At 28.0% G+C, this 26486-nt stretch overlaps 3 protein-coding genes and 1 long non-coding RNA gene across 5 annotated transcripts; 1 reads left to right on the top strand and 3 right to left on the bottom strand.

Moving 5' to 3' along the window:
- Positions 1-263: 263 nt before the first annotated feature.
- Positions 264-4073, bottom strand: LOC149058765 (uncharacterized). The gene is made up of 3 exons (XR_016190088.1): positions 3976-4073; positions 1078-1123; positions 264-558 (listed from the first exon to the last, which is right to left on the bottom strand). It is a non-coding gene; the product is annotated as an uncharacterized LOC149058765 (long non-coding RNA).
- Positions 4074-17892: 13819 nt separating this feature from the next.
- Positions 17893-19746, bottom strand: wuho (tRNA (guanine-N(7)-)-methyltransferase non-catalytic subunit wuho). The gene has a single exon (XM_015508175.2). The coding sequence runs from the start codon at positions 19475-19477 to the stop codon at positions 18398-18400; it is 1080 nt and encodes a 359-aa protein (XP_015363661.2). The 5' UTR covers positions 19478-19746; the 3' UTR covers positions 17893-18397.
- Positions 19747-20146: 400 nt separating this feature from the next.
- LOC107161666 (cyclin-dependent kinase 2-interacting protein) lies at positions 20147-22397 on the top strand. The gene is made up of 5 exons (XM_089220620.1): positions 20147-20559; positions 20629-20803; positions 20953-21022; positions 21990-22101; positions 22169-22397. Exons 1-5 carry the CDS (start codon positions 20493-20495, stop codon positions 22363-22365), a joined length of 621 nt encoding a protein of 206 aa, XP_089076746.1. The 5' UTR covers positions 20147-20492; the 3' UTR covers positions 22366-22397.
- Positions 22169-26421, bottom strand: MICU1 (Mitochondrial calcium uptake 1). Of its 2 annotated transcripts, none has more exons than XM_089220618.1 (11): positions 26195-26421; positions 24679-24916; positions 24316-24457; positions 24038-24253; positions 23827-23941; positions 23610-23770; positions 23432-23548; positions 23243-23367; positions 22868-22995; positions 22701-22790; positions 22169-22622 (listed from the first exon to the last, which is right to left on the bottom strand). In XM_089220618.1, exons 2-11 carry the CDS (start codon positions 24912-24914, stop codon positions 22468-22470), a joined length of 1485 nt encoding a protein of 494 aa, XP_089076744.1. In that variant the 5' UTR covers positions 24915-24916; positions 26195-26421; the 3' UTR covers positions 22169-22467. The 2 variants fall into 2 exon arrangements, with proteins under 2 accessions (XP_089076744.1, XP_089076745.1); XM_089220619.1 differs by having other exon boundaries at positions 26206-26421.
- Between the last annotated feature and the right edge of the window lie 65 nt (positions 26422-26486).

The raw sequence follows: 26486 nt of genomic DNA, 5'->3' as shown, positions 1-26486 counted from the left end.
ATTTTTAATAGTCGTGTTTTCTGAGATCAATAATATTAATAAAAAAAATTAAAATTAGTGACTTGACGAAATGACAGTATATGACACGATGACTGTATAATATAATATACTATATATTTGTTGTACTCGTTGTCAATAGGGTAAAAAATATTCATATGTCATGAAAATAATAAAATATACATTGAATAATATGTACATGTATATATATTATATAATAATAATTATTACACCAATAGAGCGTTCAATACAAGTCATTAATTTTATTTCATCACAGATTTCGTTTACAATGTTAAAACTTACTTATGAATTATTTATTAGACTACTTATTACTATACAGGGTAATTTACCAGGCTTGCTTATCCCCATTTTTTATTTAATAACGGATAAATTTAAATTTCTAATTTTTAAAATTTTTAATAGATATTTAGGTATTCTATTAAAAATCATATTTTCAACTAGTAACATAACGGGTGTCCTGTGAGGAATGTTTCGACATTAGCCGTAGAGGTGGACTCGCCGCCCGGATAAAAACCAGTTTTTCGTCGTTTTATCCATAAACTAAAAAAAAAAATTATTAAAAATCATGAAATTAATGAAAATAAAATTTTGAAAGGTCAACATTTTTAGCAAAATAAACACTATAAAAATAGGTATCTTTATTTTTTTCAAAAATTAAAAAATAGAATACACATGTTACCCCCTTGTCTATGTAATTCTAATTAAAAAAGCAGATTTGTGATATATTTATTATCTCAGATGATATCGGGATATCGCAATGGGTAAATTCTTATTGTGAGACACCCTGAATAGAATTTATAAGGAGTGGCGATAAAAACTTTTTTTTCAATTGAAAACAATATTCTTTTCCTGTAAATGTTATTGAGCAAATAATCTTTGTTTAAATGTTGATTAAATTTAAATTTGGATGCCAAACAGCTTACAGAAAAAAAACTTGGCCACCTTATGGAAAAAGAGCCACCAAAAATATGCCTTACATGTGGAATTACAACTATACAATCAAACATATTATTACCGAATGCAGAGACACAAAAGAGGCAAGACAAAAATACAACATACCGGAACACCTTCATGATGACGCACTAGGCCCTGACGAAGAATCCATCTAAAATATAATTTTATTTTTGAAAGATATTGAATTGTACAATTTAATTTAAATTATCATTATCGTGTAAAAACAAGCTAATGGTCACGTTACCGAGGCTTTTTCCTTAATAAAAAAGAAAAAAACTTCTCATTTAGAAAAAAACAAATTTGTATTACCATCACAATGGACACATCATAAATATTATATAAATCTAAGTATATCTGAAAATATGGTTTTTAAATATCAGTACTGAAAATTCCAAACACACGAGTTTAAAGAACTTACATAATTGAATGATAAAATGTAGGCGAATATGGTTGATGAATCAAACTGTATAATTTACGCATTCTTTCTACTTTTATCTTTTGATTAATGATTTTTTTTTTTTTTTGTAGTGCTTTCTATAACTACAAACAATAGGAACTATTACGTCATCAATTCATTATAATGCAATTAAAACTTTGTAGGTATACGCTTTTAAGTATTATGGATGACATCGAATTAAAAGTTTTGCAATCAAATCGTTTTCTTGTAAAATCGATGTGTATTGTTATTTTATTACATTATTGCCTTTATTTTAAATATTAAATGATGGAAAACGTTAGAAAGAAAATCAATATATTACCATCATATTTTTATATGTTCGCGTGAAACTATCAATCAAAATAATACAAGTTTAAGAGTTAGCAATTCACTACATACCACTATAGCCTAGTGGCATAGGCTAAACAATTAAATTATTTATATTTATTACAGAATAGGCAAAGGCTAAAATAAAATAACAATATAATGAAAAATTTATATAAATTAGGCAAATTAATGATAATAAATTATAATTTGAATAAGATAATTAAATGAAAAGTAAGACGATAAATTAAAAAAAAAAATTATAACTTAGGTATACATTATTGTTTTTTTTCAACTCAATTACATATTTATAAAATATATTTATAATCTATGTATATACTTAAGAATACGTAACAGTGGCATTTTTGTCTCCATCTTACCAGTGCTTAATATAGCGAATTTATACGCTCAGCAGAACACTTGTAGCTCCTTTAGTTTAAAAATTACAGTGAATCGACCTATTATGAAACTTGATGGTAAGAACATTATCTGGTTTTATATGTTTTTTTACAATAATTCAATTTTTAAGTGAAATATGAGCATTTTTAATGTACTGTATATTATATGCTCAAAACTCACTTAAAAATTGAATTATCGTAAAAACCAATGTACAAACACAGATAATGTTCTTACCATCAAGTTTCATAATATAGGTCGATTCACTGTAATTGTTAAACTAAAGGAGCTACAAGTGTTCTGCTGAGCGTAAATTTGATATATTACGCACTGGTAAGACGGAGACAACAAATACCACTGTTGCGTACTCTAAGAGTACTACTCTTAATAACAGTACAAAGAGTAAATAGGTTAATATTTGTGTAGTAGTAGAGTCACTAGCCAGTGTGAGCTAAGGGAGCATCAATTGTCACTACTTGCAATTTACGAACTTAATGTGATAAGTTGCTAATTAATATAGTATAATATTAATCCTGCATACTTGTAAACTATAAGAATTGAAATATTAACTATTAATACGTATAAATATTTGGTTATACAATATATTTTGGCAGGTACCCAATGTCGATACTGCTTAGCTTTGTGAGTTTTATATTTTTACAATTTTTTTAATTTTTTTAATTATTATAATATGTTTAGGTATTAGGTACCTTGTGAATTATATTTTAAATTTTAAAAATTTGTTAATGGACATGAAATTCATGTTAAAAACAATCTTGGTTGTAAGAGTAAATATTTTTTATTTGTATATGAAAAAATTATTTATTCCTACTGTTTATAGATGTACGATGTGCTCCCTTGAATTGCAGAATAAATAAAACTAGATTTAATTTTGAAAAACGGCCGCGAGGATATAATAATAATGATTTCCCTTTTTAAATACCTACTAATTAACGTTATTATTAATTAAAAACTAGGAATCTCCGAATAACAATTCTTATATTATTTTATGGAGTAAAGCTGTTATATAATGTATGCTTATCTTACTTCATTAGTCATTGAGCATTGTAAGTTGCAACCATTTTAATCATTCGAATGAACATTCGAGATACTCAAATGAAAACATTAATCATAGTACCTATTAAAATATTATTACTGATTTAAAAATAAAGACACATTTCATAAGTAATTAAATTATAATATGCAAATGCATATTTTGGTGTTGTTATAGTGTACGGACTGCATTATTTTTATGTTTTTACAAAACACACAAATTCAAATACAAGACCTAAATAATTGAACTTATTTTTTTTTCTATGAATTTATTTTAAACATAATATTTTTTCAAATATAGTAACATAATATTATGTTTTTTTTTTTTATATAAGAGTGTGAGTACAATCCTTATATCGAATTCTTTAAATCAAATTCGAATACGGAATATTTGAAGGAATTTTTTAATTTTTTTAGTTTAAGTAATAAAAACACCAATTATTCTGTATATATATTTTTATAACAGTGTATCATAAGTCTTAAGTCCTAACGTTGGTATAAAATAAACATCCATCGAGAATGAAAATATTATATTATTTTGTAAAGATTTATATATATGTATATTATTATTATATTACGTGTCCCCAGTATGTGTTATGCATTTATCCCTGCATTTATCTATCACATAATAATGTATTAAATAAAGTGAGCAGTGCGCACGCGCACACGCTTTAAAGCTATAATATTTAATATAATATACAACACTGACAATATCACTACACAATTCAATACTAAATTGGACATAATATATTATGAATTATAATAATATACATATTATTATTTTACATACGTACAACACAACAACGACGAGCGGTGACTTATATACAGCCTGCAGTAGCACATCAGCAGCGGCGATATTGTATACCGTAACAGTAGTGATTTCACACGGCATGAACTATATTATATTATATGTTTGCGACTCGTATTATATTCTTGACTGATGATGTATTACGGCCGGAAACCGGTGACGTGTGGTCGTAAATTAACAGTACAAACCTCTAAAAACACGCGCGCATAATATATATATATATATATATATTATATACGCATATGATTGCAGGGTGAACATATATATATCAAATGTTATATAATATATAATTTAACGCGTAAGATGCTCGTTATTTCAGAAAACAATAATGTCTTTCAAAATATTTCTCGTACATAATAATATTGATTTTGTGTCGTAACAAAAATATATTCAACATTTTATTTTTACTATTTTTTATCGTCATAATTTGCTCAAGTGTTTTTTCTCTTTTGAACGAAAATGTACATTGATTTTGAATACTATAAAAATCAAATTTCTGACAAGTGGTTTAATTTAGTTGTATAATTCTTGTATAAAGTTTAGTTGCGCAGAAAAGTGTGACCAACATTTTACCCCTTGCCCTTCCGATCTACCCATCTAAACTTTATAATACTTATAAGTTATAACTTATAATCTACTTTAAATAAATTTGATTTTAATAATAAATCAAAGTACCTAACCCAAAATATATTCCACTTTAGAATGAGGAATTAAAAATTAGTGTTAACATTAAAACAGTAAAAAAAAAAAATGGAAAGAGAGTGACAACGATAGTAATACATTTTGATTTAAAAATAATGTGAGACGTAAGACAAATATTTTCAAAAAGTTTTCAATGAATATGTCTTGCATTCAATAGATCACCTGTATACATTTATAATATATGTATTAATATCGTATCTATTCACGCAAAGTCTATATTATAATTTGAAGTCGTGTATTATTATTTCAGAATGTCCGAATTGGTTCCGAAACGTCCGAATTGATTCCCGGGTTCTTTCAAAGGGTATAATATCCGAATTGATTCTCGGATTGTTACAAAGGGTATATCCGAATTAGTTCCCGAGTTGTTAAAATTTTGGCTTAATACATAATAATATACAACAAACATTAAAAAAAAATTAAAATCTTAATTTAAAAATATAAAATAAGCGGTATATCGTTTTTTTTAATTCGTTCATTTGTTTTATAGTTATTATTTTCTATTATTGAGGTAAAAACTTATAACAAACATTTTTTAAAAATTCAAATCTACTAATTTTGTTACTTTATATTTGTCCATTTTTGTTTTTATAAATATTTCCTTATTTTTTAGACTTCAGCCTTCAGGTTTTGTAGTTTATTCAAACTTGGCAATTTTATATAAGTTTCAATTTGAACTTCTTTTAGTACATCCATAAATTGAAATATGTTGAATGTTCGGATGTGCGGAATAAAAGTAACTGTTGAATTTGCTGTGAAATGATTCACAGCAATAATTAGTAGTTCGTTCTATACTACTGGTATATTCAGCCCACATTGTTGGTGGAAGTGAGCTATCTTTTTCAATATAATTTTTAAAATATAATCGAAGAATTCACCAATTTTTTCATTTAAAATATTAATTAAATTACGTATTAAATATTTCATTTATATTATATTGTATTTTGCTTTTTCGTAAGTCTGTATCGGGAACCAATTCGGACGTGTGCCGCCTACCTAGAATATCGGGAACCAATTCGGATGTCAATTTAAATATAATATCTGTAGGGTACCCACAAGGGGGAGGGGGTACTATGGTCCCAGATCCTGGGAAAAATCATAATTATGTAAATAACATAAGTATATTAATTTGATTTAAAAAAATATCAACATTGTAGTATAACTAAGTATGTAATTTGATAAAATAAAGACAATTATAAAATATTGTTTTCAATGAAACGCTCACTGTAATAGATAATTTAGAAATTTTTAGCAACAAAATATTCTTTGAGTGAAATAGTTAATGTACAATATTTTTTTGAGGGATCAATACAAAAAAGTTTAGGGTATTTGTTTTCTGAGGCGTATTCAAATTTTACTATAGAGGAATATAAATCACAATAATGATCATAGTACAATGTGTTTTTCCGTTCATCGTTACTTGTGATTCATCAGTGCATAATAAACGATATAAATTCTTAAAAATATGCCAACAGTAGTATTGCAATGCTGTTGGGCATGGTTACGATTAATTATGAACACAAATATGTGTAAGTAAATGTGTATATGTGTATAATAGCAATCATCTCCGGACCCAAGCAACCGAGTCAAAATATCTAGTTTACGTGGTAAAACGACGTGCAGACAAGTATAGTTATTAGATGGGTATTTATACTAGTCACATTATATATATATTATAGTATTGATGTTAAATTATGTATAGACGACGGCTCCATCACATAATATTACCTAGTCGCGTGTTGACGACTTGGTGTGTTCTTGTGTGCCGTGCACAAGTAAAACTTTACTGAACATTTCGTTATTTGTGCGTGATTGGTAATATTACTATTTTATAATGAAAATTAACATTTTTTTCCTGACTCAGCCGGGTTGTATAGCTAGCATTTTTATTTTTATAAAGAATAGAAAAATAAAATTGTTTTGAAGATTTGAAGTTGTCACTCCCCTGCCGCTTACAATACCCGATAATATGTCTATGGCCCTGTGTATAATATACACAAGATGACCTTTTACCTATGCACTCATACACACATATAATATTTATAATACATACATATATAGATATATTATAACATAAATATGTACGTTTTATTTTATGCGTATTCATTCGAATTCTGATGTTTGGAAATTTCAAGTGTGCTCGATTTGGAGATTTATATTATTGTTTTTGTATATATATTCCGACGGAATTTAAGGGCTTTACGTCCTTTACGATCATGCCGTATTTTTATCAAGGATTTCAATTCAGAGTTTCAGTATCGTGATTTTAAAGTTTTAACTGTGAATTAAATTGTGAACACATTCACTATTCTGCACTACGGTAAATAATTACAAATAACGTCCGCAGAGGTATCCCATTGCATGGGATATCTGTGAATGATATGAATAATGATAAATGTTTATACTTATACTATACCTATTATAGGTGATCGATGTGGATTTTGACTTACGCTGCCCTAGGATTGGATTCTGAATTTTTTTCTCAGGCCGCCCTTGACTGTGACCATATCTGAATATTATTTAAACTCATCCCTACGCATTACTGTTGTACATGTTGTTACATAGGCACAATTTGAGTATTAATTTTGGGGGGGGGGGCTAAATAATTGGCATGTATGTACTGTGTATATATATGTATAATGTATATAAGAGAAATGAAAAATAAGATTAAAATTATTATCTTAATGGGTAATATAAGAATGACAACAAATAACTCATGTTTTTGAATAACCTGCTAAAAAAATATTTTTATCGTACACACAATATAAAACCAGCTTACGAAATAAGGGTATAATATATATATACATATATATGAGTCGAGCAGTAGTCTTTCATTTTTAAATATAATTATATATAGTTCTTAGTGGTCGTGTTGAGTTTTTTATAGTTAATTTGACGTTTTGTTGCTGGATAAACTTGTGCGGCTGTGGTGAAGTGTCACCGGATGCTCATAAATTTGCGTTAAATATTAAATCGATGCTAATAATTAATTATTGTCCTAATGAGTGTCTGTGTTTGTGTCCCGAGAAGTGTGATACTTCATGATTTATGCTATTGAAAATTATTTATTACATTTTGTAATCGTGTAGTATGATTTAACATTGTGTTTTAAATTGTTTAAAAGCAATCCCCGCATAATGCGACAACGATCTTGCTTAATTATTTTTATTTAAATTACTTTATAACTTTCTAATTTATTTAACATTATTATTATTATGTCAAAATTATATCAATATTGTTACTCTATAAAAAATGCCACTATAACTATTTTGTATTCAAAATTTCAAAAAGTAATGCCCACTTATTTATTTATTTACTTATTTACAATTGATAAATTGATAAATAATATGAAATATGTAGAACCTCAATGTCTCAATTGTATAACTAAATAATAGTTAAAATATAATTTTAATTTTATTATCATTCGCTTACATTATTTATTTTATACAATCAAAACATCACGAATTTATAATATGATGAATGATTATTGATTCTATATTTTATATTGCACCCTACTACAGTCTATACAGGTATCCTTACTTACTATAGTAGCTTTTTTTTTCCGTGTTATTGAGAACCAGGGAGGGGACTGCTGTTAGCATTGCTTTCCCCCGATGGCATTGCTTCCCCCCGTTAGCATTGTCCCCCCCTTACTATACATAGTAGCTGACGAAGGTAACTTATGTAACCCCTTACTCGTGGAATACATCCTAATATAAGATAATAATAATAGGAGTTGATTATAATTGTTCGCCATATGCAATAGCTCTATATATAGTATATACATTTTATTTATATTTATAAAACGTGTATCGCACAAAACATTATAATAATAATATACATGTTCTCGGCGGAAGCTTATGATTTGCGGTCATGATGAAAATGTATATATACATTTTCAAGTTGTGTAATTAAGAGGAATCTTGAAAGGCGCCTTTGCGGTCGTTGATTGTGCACATCAACCGTTCTTTGTGCAGCTTTCTCCTGCAGCCGACAAAGTAAGATTCCACGTAAGTCTTGGGGCACCCGTCTTAATTAAAATTCTTCATTGTTTTATGCACATATATATTTTATATACCGTGCAGCAAACGCCGAACGAGCGAGATGGAACGAATAACATCGAAGTAAAGAAAGTGAATAAATAATTCTGTATAATATACAACGAGTCTTTGATAATGAAATACAGAATATGATTTTTTAAATATTTTACAAAATTATAATCGTACAAATTCATTCTACTCGTAATTACGTATAACTGAATAACTAGATGATATAAATATTTCGGAATGTTGAAGTGTGAAAATTTTAAAATCATGCCAATTTCCCAGACTTCTGTGCTAAGACTATAATGGTATAAAAATGTCTAGATTTTACTTTTAGATATTTACTAATCAGGTACCTTTACTACATACGTGTACTCAGATATTATATATTCAGATAACAAATCAAAAATTGTGATTGATGATAGTGGTTGGCTGGAGCGTATAATCGTATATGTCAGAATACAGTAGTTTGGTGAGAATAAATAATTATAAAACGTACCTATGTAATATGGTAATTGGTAATATATAAAAGCAATATGTTATATATTGGTGGTCCGAAGGGTAAACTTGGTTCGAAATTATATTAAAACCACAAAAACTCGACGTTTCAGTTGTCACTGCCGTCATCTTCACGGACATTTTATTCGGGTGAGTATAGTACGAGATGAAAATGGGGTGAGGAAAAACAGCTGCTCTTGGACAACTATATATATATGTGTGCATACGATGATGGGTTTCCACTTGACCCGGGCCATGGCCATTTGTCGCACGCGCATCGTTTGTCAAACGCGCCGCAACAATTTGCCCGTCCCCTTTTTGTAATTTGAATTATTATTAAAAAAAAAAAGAAAAGAAAAAAGCGTGACACGGTACTCCGTATTATGCGTATTGTTATAACGCTGCATTTATTATTATAGTATGTATTTCAATAGACGCGATTTCGATGGGTTATTTGTTTTTTAATATAACGAATCATACGACGTCGCCATGCAGTGACCGGAATAAAAAGGAAACAATATAGACGATTGAATATAATAATACCTACGCCTCGAGAAACTTCCATCCGGTTATTACGTTTGTTATAAAAATAAAAATGTAGAAACGACCAGTCAAATTCATGAAAAAAAAGTCCAATATAAATAATGTTATAAACTAATATGAATAATTAAAAGAACCATGAATTTGTTTTATTAGAAGATTTAAGTATAGGTACGTTCTCAATTTTTTAAATATCAAAAATCGTCTCAATTGAACCCAGAAAAGTAGAATGCAAATTAAAATCAATTAATTAGATTCCATTAATCACAACCTTCACACTTTTGTCTGACATTTTGATGCCAGGTTTTTACAACCTCTTCAACCCTTTAGATTTTCATTATTATTATACAATTACATGCGATTAAATACCTAAACCTAACCCTCAATTGTATATAATCGTGCTAAATTATAATTGCATCGATTTTATTATTTTATTCTGAACATTTCGTGTCAAACATCAAAGAAGATGATCGAATTTCCTAACCATATCAGGTATATTATATTATATAAACCAATAAAGACATTCATTGTAGGTAGGTATACTGATGAGTGATGACAATTACAACGAAAGTTTTAATGTTTTCAAAATATTTAAATTTTATCTAGTTTTTTTTATTCATAAGTTGTAAATTATTGTATTTTTTTTTTTTTTTTTTGCTTTATGGGCCCTTAAGGCCTTTCGCAGCTTCTATTAAACCTCTCCACTTGTCACGATCAACGGCAGTCTCGAAACTAGCTGCTTCATCCACCATTCTTATATATCTACATTTACTCTATCCCGCCAACGTTGGCGAGGTCTTCCCCTGGGACGCTTGCCAGTAAAGTTATTATTCAGTACTTTTTGAATTATGCTTCCCTCAGCTCGCCACACATGACCGGCCCATTCCATACGTTTAGATTTTAGAAAGCATTTAACATTTGGTTTATAATAAAGTGATTCTAAGTTGGTATTTTTTCTCCTTTCATAATCTCCTGTTAATTCATTTCTCGCAGGGCCGTATATTATTGTAATGAGTACAATTATTATGTGTATTGTATGTAGTGCTGTAGGCCTATGGCTAGAAAGTTGTGACATAGAAGATCGAGAAGGGCACAAAAAATTACAGAAAAATCGTGAGACATATTCATGTTTTAGATTAGTACGTAAATAAAATGTTAGCACCTACAATATTTCAGCCATTCAGAAAAATAGTTGGCATGTACGAAACATATTTTGGTCAAAAATATAATTTGCAAGCATATATAAGTTGGGTTATGATTTTAATGCTATACAAAACCTGAAAAATCCCTTGATAAAATACTACTTCATATGTAAATATATCAAAAAATAGTACCTATATACTCAAAAAAATTCTTTATAAAAAGAAAAAAAATCAATTTGATAAAAATTCCCAACCCTTATTAACAACGACTCACCTTCGTCGGTTTGTCCGCATACGATAAAAAATGAAAAAAAAATCATTGATATAATAATATATGTGCATAACATGTTATACGCGCGTAACGGACACGCCTAACATGACAATACTATAAAATATGTCAGTTTAACGCGTTGTTAGCGACATTGTTTAATTTTTTTATTAAAGCTCATGTAAAATAATAACCATTTTTCGATTCAATAAGCAAATAAGAGTAGAAAGAAACACGTGTCAAGATCACATGTGTGGTGGTTCTCTGGTTCATCGTTTGAATTGTTCATTGCTTCGCCACCGTATATATAATAATAATAATAATGATAATAATAATAACATATTGCACAAAAAAACAATTTGCATACATACGAAGTCATTACATAATATGTATATTTTTTATGGGTCGGTGGTTAAATTCTGTAAAACCATGCCATTCATACACAAATAAGTAAATTTTGAAAAAAATAAGATATGCCTTGCTAGCAAAATGTGTTTGTTTTATTCATAAAATATACTTACTTGATTTCCCATTTCAACACAACTTTCTGAAATTTGGTTCATTGATTTCGAACTCTTATATTTTCTGCTTATATATTATTATGTTACATTAGTGATTAATGATCATTCGTGTCTCATCTCTCATATTAGAGTAATAAAAATAAAGTAATTATTCTATTGTACCTAAACCATTATTTTGTTGTTGTAAATGCATATATTTTGTATATGAATCGAAACTTGAAACATGTTTATATGTAGGTAAATAGTGATTAATATAAACGTGACGAAAATATAAAAGACCTTTTAACTAAATATTGTATATATTACAACATATGCTAGTATACATGGTATATTGTAAGCAAACTTTCTAAAATTCTAGAGATATTTCTACATCAAAAAAAGTTCTTAACATAATTAAATATACATTAAATTCTAAATTAAATTGTTTGTACATATGCAATTTAACTGTATTCTGAAAAAAACAGATTCACGGTAAAAACAATAAACAAAACTAGGTGTATAGGTACTTAATTAATATTTTTCATTTCAAAAATTAAAAAAATTAATTGAGTAACGGGAATACTGGATAATAGATGGAACCTATATCTACGTCATTAAAATCTATACATTCTTAGTTTCGTGTATAAAAAATATAGGTACACGTCTTACCAATCATATTGATATATTATGTTGTACTGACACGTATAAATATATAAGAAAATATATTTATTTTTTATCTACTTTTATAAGTACATGGATTGTTGGTAGCTCAATGGTTAAATTCATATAATATATACAATATCATATTATCATGGTTTTTCTAAAGTTAAATAATAAAATATAGATAATTAAGTAAATATTAGATCTAAATAATAATTTGTTCATGCACTTATTTTCAATCAAATTATAAAAGTATACATTTTTTTCTCGAATCTTATATTTTTTCACCTGTTTCAATTAGAACAATCAGCTTAAGTGATGAAAATCATAAATAAAAAAACAGAGAGAAGATGCCTCCCAGCGGAGGTAAACGTGAATATTAATTAATACAAATACAACTACTATAATTATTATAAACTAATATAATAATAAAATAATAAATAAATACATAAAATATACATATTACATATTAATAATAATTTTTTTTTTCATTATTCAATATATTTAAATACTATCAGTAAGTAATTGATGCCTGCATAAAAATAATATTATTTTAATTGCACACCAAAATTTAAGCTAAACATATTTCATTGCGAGATACTGTTGTTTCTATAACATAACTACATGAGTGTTTATTTAATAATTAATAAGACACATAGATATTGGGAATAAATAATTAAATTGGCCATTAATACTTATTAGTTATTAATCATGTTCAATAGATTTAACAATGTATTTATAAGTTCTAACTCCTACTAATTATCTGCACGATACATGATGTTGATAAATGAGTACGTTAGTATAAGAGGGTTTAATTTTAAAGAATTTTTTTTTCAACTTTTAAAAAGCAATAATTCAATTGGTGGAAGATAATTGGGTGGAAACTAATTAAAGTTTTTATCATTAAAAGAAAACTATAAGGGTTTTTATGGTAAAAAAATTAGCACACTAAAGTAAAGTCAAAATGAAACTTATAAATTATAAAAAGTTACCTTGTTATTTATTATTTACGTTACTTGCATTGTGTAGGTATTACATGATGCGTTCATAAACCGTGAATTATCCATATTACCTATACGAGTATTGTTTTTAAAATTTTGAATATGTAAGCACACGCAGGTAGAACAAATATAAAAGCACTATAAAAACTATATAGTAAAACAATAGGTAGGTACAGTTAAAATATTATCTTCCTCTCTGTAGTGTGTTGTATCTATCATGGATTTTAAAGATATGAATATAGGCCACGACTGGCACGAGTCACGACTATGTCAAGTATATTTGAGGCCGCGTTCCCTGAGGGGAAGGCAATTGAGGACCTTTTATCAATGCTTTTGTATTGATAGTCGACATTCGATATAGATAATAGATATACTCACAATATTGAAAAGATCTCTATACATTGTACAGGATATACTTATAACTTATTTGTCAATTGTATACCCATACCCTTTAATTGTTTAATTACCGCAGATAGGACAATGTTCGATCCATATCTTTATTATAATATACGGTATTTATAGGCAAAATCTGATTAATATCCCTCAGTTTCATAATTAATTATACTTTAATATATATTACTATATTAAACTATAAAGACTATAGTTATTTAAAATCGGTTGTAAAGTATACAAGTTTCCGCAGCGGGAAGCCAAGGGGGGGGCATAATTCCCACCGATATTTTAATTAAAATTATTTTATCACATTTGAAAAACAAAAAAATATTATGTGATGTGTTATATGTGTTATTAGAGATTTTTTATATGGCTTACTCATAGTTTATAATATATATGTGGGTGCCCTTGGAAGTGCTAAGCTTATAATCGCATAATAGGTACCTATAAAATTAAGTATTAGAATAATAGAACACCGATGGTTAGTAAGGAAAACGAATTTTTATTTAAATATATTGGAATATTCGAATATATAGGCAGAAATATTGAATACATTACTTATTTTATACTATTATTAGTTTAGCTACAATATCTAATTTGACATAACGATAAATATTTCAAATAAATACGTGGTGACTGCCCTCAGAGGGTAGTGCAGAAACAACGCGTACAATACATATTATATAATCGCGGATGACGAGAATAATATAAGAGGGTCACACGACGACGATATTGAAGAATAGGGTGGTGGCGGCACGAACGGCACTCGAAGAATTTTTATTACGACTTTTAAACACCGTGGCTGGGTCCTGGGTCGACGGCGTGTAATCTATTAACTTCAATATATAACAGAGAGAGCCACGGCCTTTTATGCTGTGCAGCATCACATCACATCAAAGGACACCCTCTCCATTTTTGTAATAAAAAAAGTTAGTTCTCCCCACTCAAAGAGGACGTTTTACACGTATATATATTGCATACACGCTAACGTCCAATATTGGCGTGCACTCGTGTGCCCAATACCGCGGAAAACCCTTTTTCTCCCTCTCTTCCAGTCACTAAAATACGAACCCTTCACCTGTTTTTTTCAACAAAGAACACGCTTGTACACTACTATACACGCCTCGCCATGTACAGCAAAATAATAACAACAACAATAATAATAATATTATAATATTAAATAATATATTTATCATCAAACATTAATCATTATTATGTAGGTGCACACGACGTTACAGCACCCACTTGAAATATATAAATAATATGCGTTTTATGCATACATTAAAACGAAGACGAAAACGAAAACGAAAACATCCTATCGCCAACCTCTTTCTACATTTTTCACTTGAACATAGTTCCTGTTTTATTTTCAAAATACTATTTATTTCGTTTAACTATGTAATTGACTGTCATAATTATAAATTATTTATAAATAACTTAAAAGATAATATAGGTACCTAATACAGTTAAACAACAATTATATAATATGTATAATTATAAATTATAGTACCTATAATTACAAATATAGGTACAACATATCACTATTCACTATATCAGCTACACGAAATAAAATTTTATTGTAATTTAAAAATATGCAAATTAAAATGAATGAATAAAATTGTTCCAAAGGCATTAATTTTAATCACTTAGAAGTAAGGTAGTCGTTATGATGATGAACCTACTCGTATAAAGCAGTAACTATTTGTTTGAGAATTGATAGTTGGATATGCGGGGAACGATGGCAAAGGCCCTACAAAAATTGTCGGTATCTATAAATTAAGTATTGGAAAAAAGAGTATCGGATTTCACAATTTTTCGTAATAAGGTATTGACGAAAAACGGAAAGCTTATTTTTTGCAGAATCCATTTTCCCGAATTAAGGGGGTTCAATCATTTCACACGACGCTATATTTCTAAAACCCACGAGTCTTCTATATTTTATTAATTCTACAAATTCAAGCACTGGATACAATACTACACAAAAAAATAGAGCTGTAAAAAAATGAAACTTAAACTATATAATATATATATATAAAAGAAATCAAATACCTAGTATTAGGTAATATCTTCATGAATTAGCAATTTTTGTCAAGATTATCGGCGGTGAATTGGTAAAAAATTAATAAGTAATAAGAAACATACAAATTTTACTATTGTAATTTCAAATTTGTAATTCAATATTATGACTTAACATCAAATAGGTACCTAACAATAATGCAGGACAGTAGCGAATGGAAGAATTTGATATAGTCCTCTTACACAACAGTTTTACTGTAACACGGGTGGGGGGGAATAGTACTTTATATGTTACACACCACTGAAAAGCGGTGCTGTTCTCGATTATAAACAGCAAAAAATGTTTCATATTTTCATTATTACAAGCAAGTATTGACGTATCCAATACTTAAAAATGTTCACAAACATACTTAAAAAAGCGGAAAAGTGGATGTCGCTCTGCTGTATAGTAGGTTACAAGGTTACTGTTATGGGTGGAAATGTGGAATTAAATTTGAATCCAATGATATTATATCATTGTATATTTGTACACGAAAAACGATTCTGAGCGAAAACGATTTATCTGTCTGCCAGTCTAACATAGGTATATCATAGATTATTATTACTTATTAAAATATTTGACTTTCTGGTGGACATTTTTTTTTATCGTTTAATTAATTTCAAACACTCATAAAAATTTAATTTGATTTTCTGGTAGGTAGACATTATTATTTTGATAAAAGTAGACAAATTTGTGAGGAATCTTGTATTATATTTTCTAATCTTAGATTTAAAAAGCAATTTTTTTTTAGATTTTTAGCTTAAAATAATTTGTGATTTTTACGTATGTTGTCAAAATTCAAGCTTTGAATGCTTATAAAAAAAAATTGTGTCTATGAATTTCTTTTATTTTTAAACTGCTATTGTAACAGTATGTTAGGAGCCTTATTGTATTAAATTTTCAAGCTTTTCTACCCAACAAATAAATTTTTATCGATATTCATTTAAAAAAAAACTAATTATAATCGGAAATTGCATGTCTTTAAATAGTTCAACTTAAGTCGACATTTTTTGAAAATTGCATGGTGGTTAGTATATACTTATATAAACATTCGGTGAAAATTTCATATACCAATGGTAATTTTTTTTAAAGTTACATCAAAAACCAAAATCGATTTTGTCGAAAACTGATTGTACGTAAAATTTCCCGTTTTTCCCTTAATTTTTAGTTTGTTTATCCCGATTATTAAGAAAAATATTGAGAAGTTTTTTACATTTGACCCCCCAAAGTACCAACTATATTCACTTTATGATCTAGCAATGTACTGAAGTCGAAAGTCGAAGCATTTTTACTGCCCCAAAACGTGATGACACATAAAAAAAATAATAAAATAAAAAAACACAAATCAAGGTAAAATCAATACATTCCTCGCTCCGCTCAGAATCTAAAATAGCAAATATTTCAAAATAAAATCTTCAGAACAAAAATTACCATCCAAGTCTTCCCCAATCCATTACACTCCGCATTATATCTTCTGCACCTTGGTGGTACGTATCAAATTCTATAGGTACTTCAAAAGTTCAAAATAGAAACAGTAAATCGATTGGCCACAAAACATTACAAAAAATTTCAATTTAAACTACAATTTCACTTTAATCCTTTAATCGCTGAACTTGCTTCCTAACATTCCCCCCCACGCCGTCAAAAGAGAAAAAGGTATCGTGACTTATTAAATGATGGACAGTTATCAAATCATTTAATTTAAGTTAATAATTAATAAAAAAAACCGTTGGGTTCTATCACTGGGCGGTCTCCCTCCTCACGTTTTCAAGTTGTAAAATCATTTATTCTTATGCTCAAATTTGCGTATTATAACTGACCTGTAAAAGAGATTGTAAATTTTCTTTTTAAATAAAAAAATTTAAATAATAACAGATACTCCATAAAGAAATCTTAACATACACCAACACCTAAAAATTCAAAAATTTCACGGCCTGATTGAAAAATTGACTTGACAGTTTCTTCAAGTCTATTCAAAGTCAGCAGGTTCAATGCACTCTACCATCTCAATTTGAGACCACCAATAAAACACTACCTAAGATAAGGATGTCTTCATGACAAGCATAAGCTAGTAAGGAAAAAAAAAATAAAAACAAAAACTTTTTCATCAATTTATTGTATTATTTTTGGTCAATTTTTTTTTGCATTATGCATATATATTATATACTAATATTAATATAGGTAGATAGATAGATAAAATATTTGTATTAAATTTGTTTCTTAACTGACAGTATTCATTGAATGTGTAATTAAAGAACTATGTATGCATCACTTGCACTTAATGACAAACTAAATGTAATTTTGTAATAGAATAAATAAGTATTCATAAGTCATAATGGCGTGTTTTCTGGGATACTGAAGTTGAACAGATTAATTAATGTATATGACATAAATACACAATTGCTCATTAGTAAGCAACAAATATTAGTTTAAGAATTACATATTAAATATATTCATGTTACACTTTAGAATTTAAGACTATATAAAATATTTACAAACATAATTTGGCTGTAACACATTAACTTAATTACTTAATCAGAATAAAAATAATAACTTCTAACAGTCTTACAGTATTAACAAATACATAACTTAAATGTTACAATTTTTATGCGGTTTTAAGTCTTTTTGTATTTTGTAATACAGGAGGACTACAATTGTTCATATTTTGTTCAATCCTTTTTTGTTTATCAATCATTTTATTAAAAAGAAAAACCATCAAATTAGTATTTTCCATGTATACAAATGATTTAACTAAATTACTTAATGTTTCAAATGTATGTGACATTTCAGCATCCTCAATTTTTAAAATGATTTCATTATCAGCATCAATAGTGTACTTATGAACAGATTTACCTGTTAAAATCCACAATTGATTACGATATACTGCCAAATCCAATACATTGTTTTCTAACAGAATAGTTTTAATATTTTTAATATTCCATTTGTTATCTTTTTTCAGTGTTTTAATGATATGTACTTCTTTAGAGTTATATAATTGAATAGCGGCTAAATCACCAATTTCAATGACACTTTGAATTGCATTTTGTAGAGTAAGTTTATCAAGAAGATCACCATTATCGAAATCCCACAAACGCAGTGTACTGTCACCAGAGCCAGATAAGATAAAATTGTTCAATAAACAAATTCCACTAACATACGCCTCATGCCCCATCATGTAATGCACAATGTTTTTGCCATTTGGATAGTGCGAGACACGTACTTTTTCATCGTTGTCGCATGTAACAATATACTTTTCATTCTCACTAATACAAATGTCAAGAATCATAGACGAATGACCCAGAATTCGGACAGGTAGTTCTTCAAATGCATAAACATCACCTTTTTTATCACCAACAATAATTACATTAGTCTTTGGTGTGAAAACTATGTTTGTTGCATGTTTTGCAAGTGTTTTGTTTTCAACTAACGTCCAGTCTGTGGTGTTCCAGATGCTTAGAAGTTTACCTTTGTTGGGGTTGTATGCAAACAGTTGGCCATCAGCTGAAAATGCTGCACACGCTTTTTGCAAGTCACGGTTGTTGATTGGAATGTTTTTATAAGCTTCGCCCAAACTTTCAGTGAGATTTTTTACGTTTCCACTGTCTAATGAATACACAAAACATTTATCAACATCTATTGAAGATACTACTACCGTTTTTTCACTAACAGCCATACAAAACGTCATATTGATATTATAAAATGGGTTAAGTAAAATGCTTAAATTTTAATAAGCACAATTTAATATTATTATTCAAACACGAAAACACAGGTCACAACTTTTAACTTGAAATATTAATAAGGAATACGAACGTATGTTTAATTATTATTTCAACAAATCGCAAATACCATAAGTATTAACAGTTTAAACTTAAAAATTTAAAATCGTAAAATGTTTACAATATTAAATAGAAAATATAAATTAAATAATATTTAAATATTTAAAATGTAGAAAACTAATAAAGTAATAATTACATAACCAAGAATACAATATTATTTTTAAAATCGTTTAATTGGAATTATTAAACATCGATATTCAGTGCTGCCGAGTATGATCGATAAAAAGTTTGCTTTAAATTAACTTCAGTTTATTACAGGTAATAAATAATTATTTAAAAATTATTTGATTCAAATTAAACTTTCGTTTTCCAAATATCATCGATCAGTGAACAGTGAACTCCAAACATAAAATTACTTATTTAAAGAAAATTATCGATAATAATAATATTATGTAATTTTGAATAATCGGTTTCATCAGAAAATCGACATTGATAAGGACCATGTAGGTGTACATGACAAATAAATTAATAAACACGTGTCCGGTACTATCTCTTCTGTACCGGTAATATAGTGATAGTAAATAGTACTATTAGTAGTATTAGTACGTCCTACTGCCCGTCTGCCTCACATATTATTTAATATTTATTAATTTATTATAGATATACAATTTTAAACGAGTATTTGAATATACGGAATATAGCTAGAAATAATTATGTAATTTTCATTTTGAGATTCTAAAATTGTCCGAGTATTTGATGTTTCTTATGAAACTTTAATTCTTAAATTTGTCAATTGGCGTGCAAAAATAGTGCTAAAATGTGAAGGACCATTGACAGTAATCAAGTAAGAATCGGACTACTACAGACCAAATGGCATTAATATCAACCTACAAAAGCTCGATTCGTGCGTAAATCCATCTCATAATGTCTGCTTCGCCGAGGCCCAAAGGATTAAATACTTCAAATGTAGGAAAGTCCTCTCCGGCTCGTGGTAATTGCGGTGTAGAATACTCTGCTGTTATAATCTATATATTTTATTATGTCTGAGAATGTGTTATAGAAGTGGATGTTTATGCTGGCTTGCCTGCGCAAGGGCACAGCGGTAATCTGACTGGGAACCGTCGTATACTAAAAGACACAGCAGCAGATATCTTCAATCGTATACAACATTGGAAAGTCCTTCAAGACAGGGGATGTGTTGTGATATCGAATATATTCAATTTACGAATGGAAACGTGTGTATAATTTTAATGTTGAATATTATGTAATTTATTATTCTTGAAAAAAAAAAAAAAAAATGTATGTACTTGATATTGTAGTACTAACTTTAATTTTGGATTTCATGTAAAGAGAAATATTTTAATTTTATTTAAAAATGCCATAGGTCAAACATCAGATTTCCAGATCAGCTCGAAGGTTTAGTGAAGGAACTAAAACAACTTTGTGAGCAAATGGTAAGTAAAAAATGGGTAATCTATGTACACAAACGTACAGACTCTAAAAGCAGGTAGTGCACTATACTCTGTCTCACGAAAGAACGGGACCGTGTCTCGACCAAAATCGGTCATTCTTGCGCATACCCACGCCGCACCACAGCACTACAACGACGACGACGGTCATCGCTGGTGGTTGCCGGCGGTCGTGGTGAGGAGTAAACGGTGAGCTCTTTCTACATACGCAAAACGGTCCCGTTCTTTCGTGAGACATACTATAGTGTCTATGTATTATCATTGGCACTCTAATCAACCATTTTATATAACTTCTAAATTTTGCTTTTTGAAAATCAATTCCTCTATAAATTTAAAAGCAATGTTTTGAAACTGCTATAGTGCTATCTATACATAATATTAATGTAATACAAACTTACCAAGGCTAAGTCTAATTCTGGAGCAGGATCTTTAATATTTTTTCTATTATTTTATTAATTTGCATAAAAAGTTTTAAATATTTGGACACAATTTCACTGTATCATTCAATACTCAATTTTTTTTTCATGTTTTTCAGCATCTCCTACCCTGTTTTACTTATGGTATAATTCATTGTTAATGTAAATTTAATTAGCAGAAAAATTAAATATAATTTTACAAAAATGTATTAAGTACAAAACACTTCTTCCAGAAATCACCAGTTTGAACATAAAAAAAGTAAAAATCATCAGGTAACAAATAATAATCGTTCTGGATTCACCATGAAAACAAAAAATTATGTACTTAGTGATTTGTTGGATTCCTCAACTATCTAAAATTGAATTGAATAGTTTAGGTATATTTAATATTTATCACAAATATAACCTATGATTGAGGCATATTGAACATTAACCCATGAAAACTCACAGTAATGTGCCTGAACATGCCTATGTCTATGTATTCAAAATTAAATTAACTTTTTTATATTTGTTTTTTTTTTTTAATGTTTTTATAGTTTGATATTGTCGAAGGGCTCAAAATTAAACTACGGAATCTGACAGCTATATCAGTTTTAGAAAAAGGCAATATGACACCATTTTTCATATCATGGACAGCAGAACATTTTTGTATGATTAGACAAAAAAAAAAATGTTTATTATAAACACATAATTAATTTCAATATTTTTTCTATAGGTAAAGTAACTGAGAAAATATTAAGAGCTTATCAAAAAGAACAAAAACTTCATCAAAGTCTTCTCTTGAGAATAGCAGATAGCACAGACCCTGATATTCTGTTATTTTATCTTTCATGTTGGACATACCAACCATATTTAGATCATACCATAGAAAAAGAATTAAATTGCATGATTAAAGAGACTAGACATGTATAAGTTAGTTTAACAATAAAAAGAGCTAAAAATAAGTTAAGAGTTATAAAAAAAGATATACATTTATATTAATAAAACTTAACTCTAATTTAATAACAATGGGTTTTACAAGTCAAAAATACTAGGAGTACTCTCTTGAGCACATTTTCCTACAGATTGAATAAACTTAACAAAACCAGTATCTTTTGGTTTCTCCAGACCTCTTAATAAGCGATTTTTCATTACAGCAACAAATTCTCGATTGCTCAATTGACCATCAACTTAAAAGTAAAAATAAAAGTAAATAATAAATGGTTTTTAATTTTTATGAATATTATCAATTTAAAATATAAACTTACGGTTTTCATCAAATATCGTGAAAATTACATTGATCAAGTGATCATTTAAATCAACATGTGCTACAGTTTTTGCTACATGTTTTAAAGTGGCTATAATAAATAACAAAAAAAAAAATAACTCATTAATATTTTTATAACAATTATTTATGATGATAAATGAAATAAACCTTGATCAATTGATGCTCCTGCAATATGATAAAAAGTAAGAGCTGTATCTACATCATTTATATTATTCAAAAAGTGAAAAAAATGTAAATAGTCTTCTTCGCTGATGCCTTGAGTATTGTCCTTGAATCTGAAATCAATTCAATATACTATAATATATGGTTTTTAAATTTTTAAATTAATAAATCTTTTATCTAATCAGTTTGATAGAATTTGGGATTGATTAAAAAATAATTTTAGATTTTAATATGATTTTTAACAAATCTCCATGATCTTTCTGTGTTAGACACAATATATTAACATAACCATATTTTATATGAGGTAAATATGAATTATCTTAAGTGGGATACCAAAGAATTTACTTAAGAAATACTTACACTTTTTTCACTCGCTTGATTATACGTGCTTTCTTTTTTGGTGCATATCCAGCATATGCTAGAAGTAGATCGGTGAATTCTACTTCTGTTATGGTACCATCATCACTAGGGCCTTTTCGTTGAAACTAAATTTAATTGTTCATAATATAGTATTAAATAAATAATTTAATATTTTAACTTATAAATTACCTCTAAACCTAAAATTTCTGTCTGTAATTGTTGTTGAAAATCGAGGAATTTCTCTATAGTTAGTTTTTCATCAAGGTTTTCACCAAAAAAATAAGTTGTTAATGCTGAATTGACACCCTGTCAATAATATTCAAATAAAATATGAGAAAACAAATACTAATTTATAAGCTTTGCATACCTTAAATGTATTGCCAGTATTTGCATGATCTCTATGACGACTTCCGATACTTGTCTGATGTCGGATTAGGGTAGCAACTTTTTCAAATTCTTCACAGTCTACGTCACCATCGCCATTTAAATCAAACATTCTGAATGCAATTTCAAAATGTCTTTTTGATGCTAAAATTATAACCTGGATATAATAATTAATAAATAAAATGTATTGATGCACATACTTGACAGTACAGTTAATAAAAATATATAATCCGAAAAAGTTATTAGACCCGAACTTCCAAGTTTGTAGAATATACTGTCTTCATTTAGTGCCAATTCTAATTTCATGTGTGTATTCTAGAAAATTAGGTTAATACTGTTAATAACGACAAAAAATCATTAAAACATATAACTATAAAAACTACAAATTGAAATAACTAATTAATATTGTACTTTTGGGTCATATTTTTTATATTGATCAAGACCTAGTCCATCTGGTTGTTTGATTCCTGGTGTCATAGAGCGAAGGAAGTCATCTGGTGTCATAAACACTTCATGGGTTTCTTGTCCATTAGCATGCATAATATGTGTTACTTGTAGGGTAGCAAAATATCTAAAAACCTTGTCTGGTGTTGAAAAGTGACGTATCCTGTTTTCATATTCTATAATCTGAAATAAAATAAAATAATTATTATTATAATTAATTGATTTTTCATTGAAACACTAAAAACCTTTCGATCTCGAAATCCAATTATTTGCTTAGGTTTTTTTTTTTTTTTGTCTACAGCTTCTTCTAGGATTTCATCTGCTGGATTTTCAGTAGTATCAACATTGCTGTCAGCATCTACAGGAGGAAATGTCACCTCAATAACTCTGAAATATATGTTAAATCATTAGTTAATATTAATTATGTTGTTCACAACACTACAACAGATCAATATTATCAATGTGGTAATGTATAATTCATGAATAATATAAATAAAATTAATAGTAAAATGTTATAGAATGGGGATAGCTTATTTTTTAAATGAATACAGCACCTTTTTGTATAAAAACAATTTAAACACTAAATGAGTAAATATAAATTTACTTACTTTTCCCAATCGATAAATTGATAGATTATAAAGCCTATAAATGCCAAAAGGTAACATTTTTTTAAAGGATGCTCTGGAGGATCTCTCCTATGACCAAAATCCTTATAATTACGTCGATGATCTAATTTGGCAGCAGGAAATACAGTGAACTTGTTAAATGTTCCATGGTTTTTTAATAAGATTTGTCTTGAATATAACCCATAACCCAAAATTGGGCGTAGTTTAGTAAGCCACATATCTGAAATAAAGAATAATTTTTTAAGTTAATTTTTTAACTTGTTTTAAGTTGATAGGCTTTTTTTAGTAATGCAACCTACCTTGTTTCAGATTTAATATCAAATAAAAATTAGATTAATATTTTAATTTTAAATATGCTTGTGTCATCTAAAGACAATACTTATACAAGTTATAAATTTATATGTTGATAGTTTAAATATAAATATATTTGAGAGTATACACTGTTCTTCATAAAAGACATTATTTTCAAAATTTTGTATGGGTAATATCATTACAGACATATTAATATATCTATTAATATTTTGCATTTATAAAATAGTTTTAGGGTAGGTATCTATAATTTAATTTTGTTTTTTACCTATGTATTAGTATTTACTATTTAGTAATACACAATATAAATACATAATAGTAAAGTGGTTTTAAATTTTAAAAACTTTTCTTTCAATTAAGTTTAATCAAGGAAGATATGAAAAATATTTAAATAATATATTGTTTTCAAAAAAAAAATTGTTTATATTTATGTGTGATAAGATTGTAAAAATTTTCTGAATACTATGATCATGAACGTGTTGATAGCCAACTGAAATATCTATAGGTTTAGGTGTTGAGATAACACATTTATAAGGCTTTACGCCTAATAATATATTTTTTTAAATAGTTAACTTAATGAATTAGTTTTATAACATGGTTGACTTGTATCAATTATTGTATAGTATATAAAGTATTGTATAACACAATTAATGACTACAATATGTAAAATTTGATTTGAAATAAGCTTTATTTTTCCCAAATAATCTCTTTCTTTAAAGATGATTAAAATATAATACATAACAGTATAACAAATTATTTAATTAATTTCCTGGTGTTGATTTGATTTCTGAAAAAATTATATAATATGCTTGACGATAACAAATAATTTTGAACAGAATTCAAGAACTAAAGGTTATCATTGTAGTTTTCTAATGTATTAATTTGAGCCATCTACGTAAAATATTACATCTTGCAAAGTAAATTTAATTGCTGATATTGTGTCAAATGTCAATAAAATCTATAATACACCGTTGTAAGGCGGGTTGGGGGGGGGGATGTCATTGTATTTTTTTTACAGACAATCAGAGCACACAATTCCGCGAAAGATTGTACAATCTTTGATTGATTTATACAATGTCTGTATAATATTTCATCTCAAATAAAATTTTTAAGATTAATGATCTGATTGTGGACTGTTGCCCACCTAGAATTATTTAGATGGACGTTGAGTACTCTTCCACATTATTACCTGGTTATTACCTAATTTGCACCCTCACAACCGATCGGACAGTTCACGGAATTGCACAGCCCATGGTATGTTGCATTCTCCGATCCAATCCGGTCGAATGGCAATTAATTAACATGTAATTACGACTGGCCCTAACTGACTAACTGAGTAATCGGCAGACGAGTCGGACGCGGGACGACTTATTAATTACGATTTAACATTTACGATTTGAGAACCGCTCTATAAGTATTGATAACACACGGCTGACGCAAGGCAACAAAAACTGATAGCGTTAGTGACCTTTTCTTCATTT

Source organism: Diuraphis noxia, unplaced genomic scaffold (genome assembly GCF_037042655.1).
Source record: "Diuraphis noxia isolate RWA-SAM2 unplaced genomic scaffold, SU_Dnox_SAM2 contig0002, whole genome shotgun sequence".
NCBI lineage: Eukaryota > Metazoa > Arthropoda > Insecta > Hemiptera > Aphididae > Diuraphis > Diuraphis noxia.
This window is presented reverse-complemented; position numbering and strand designations above follow the sequence as displayed.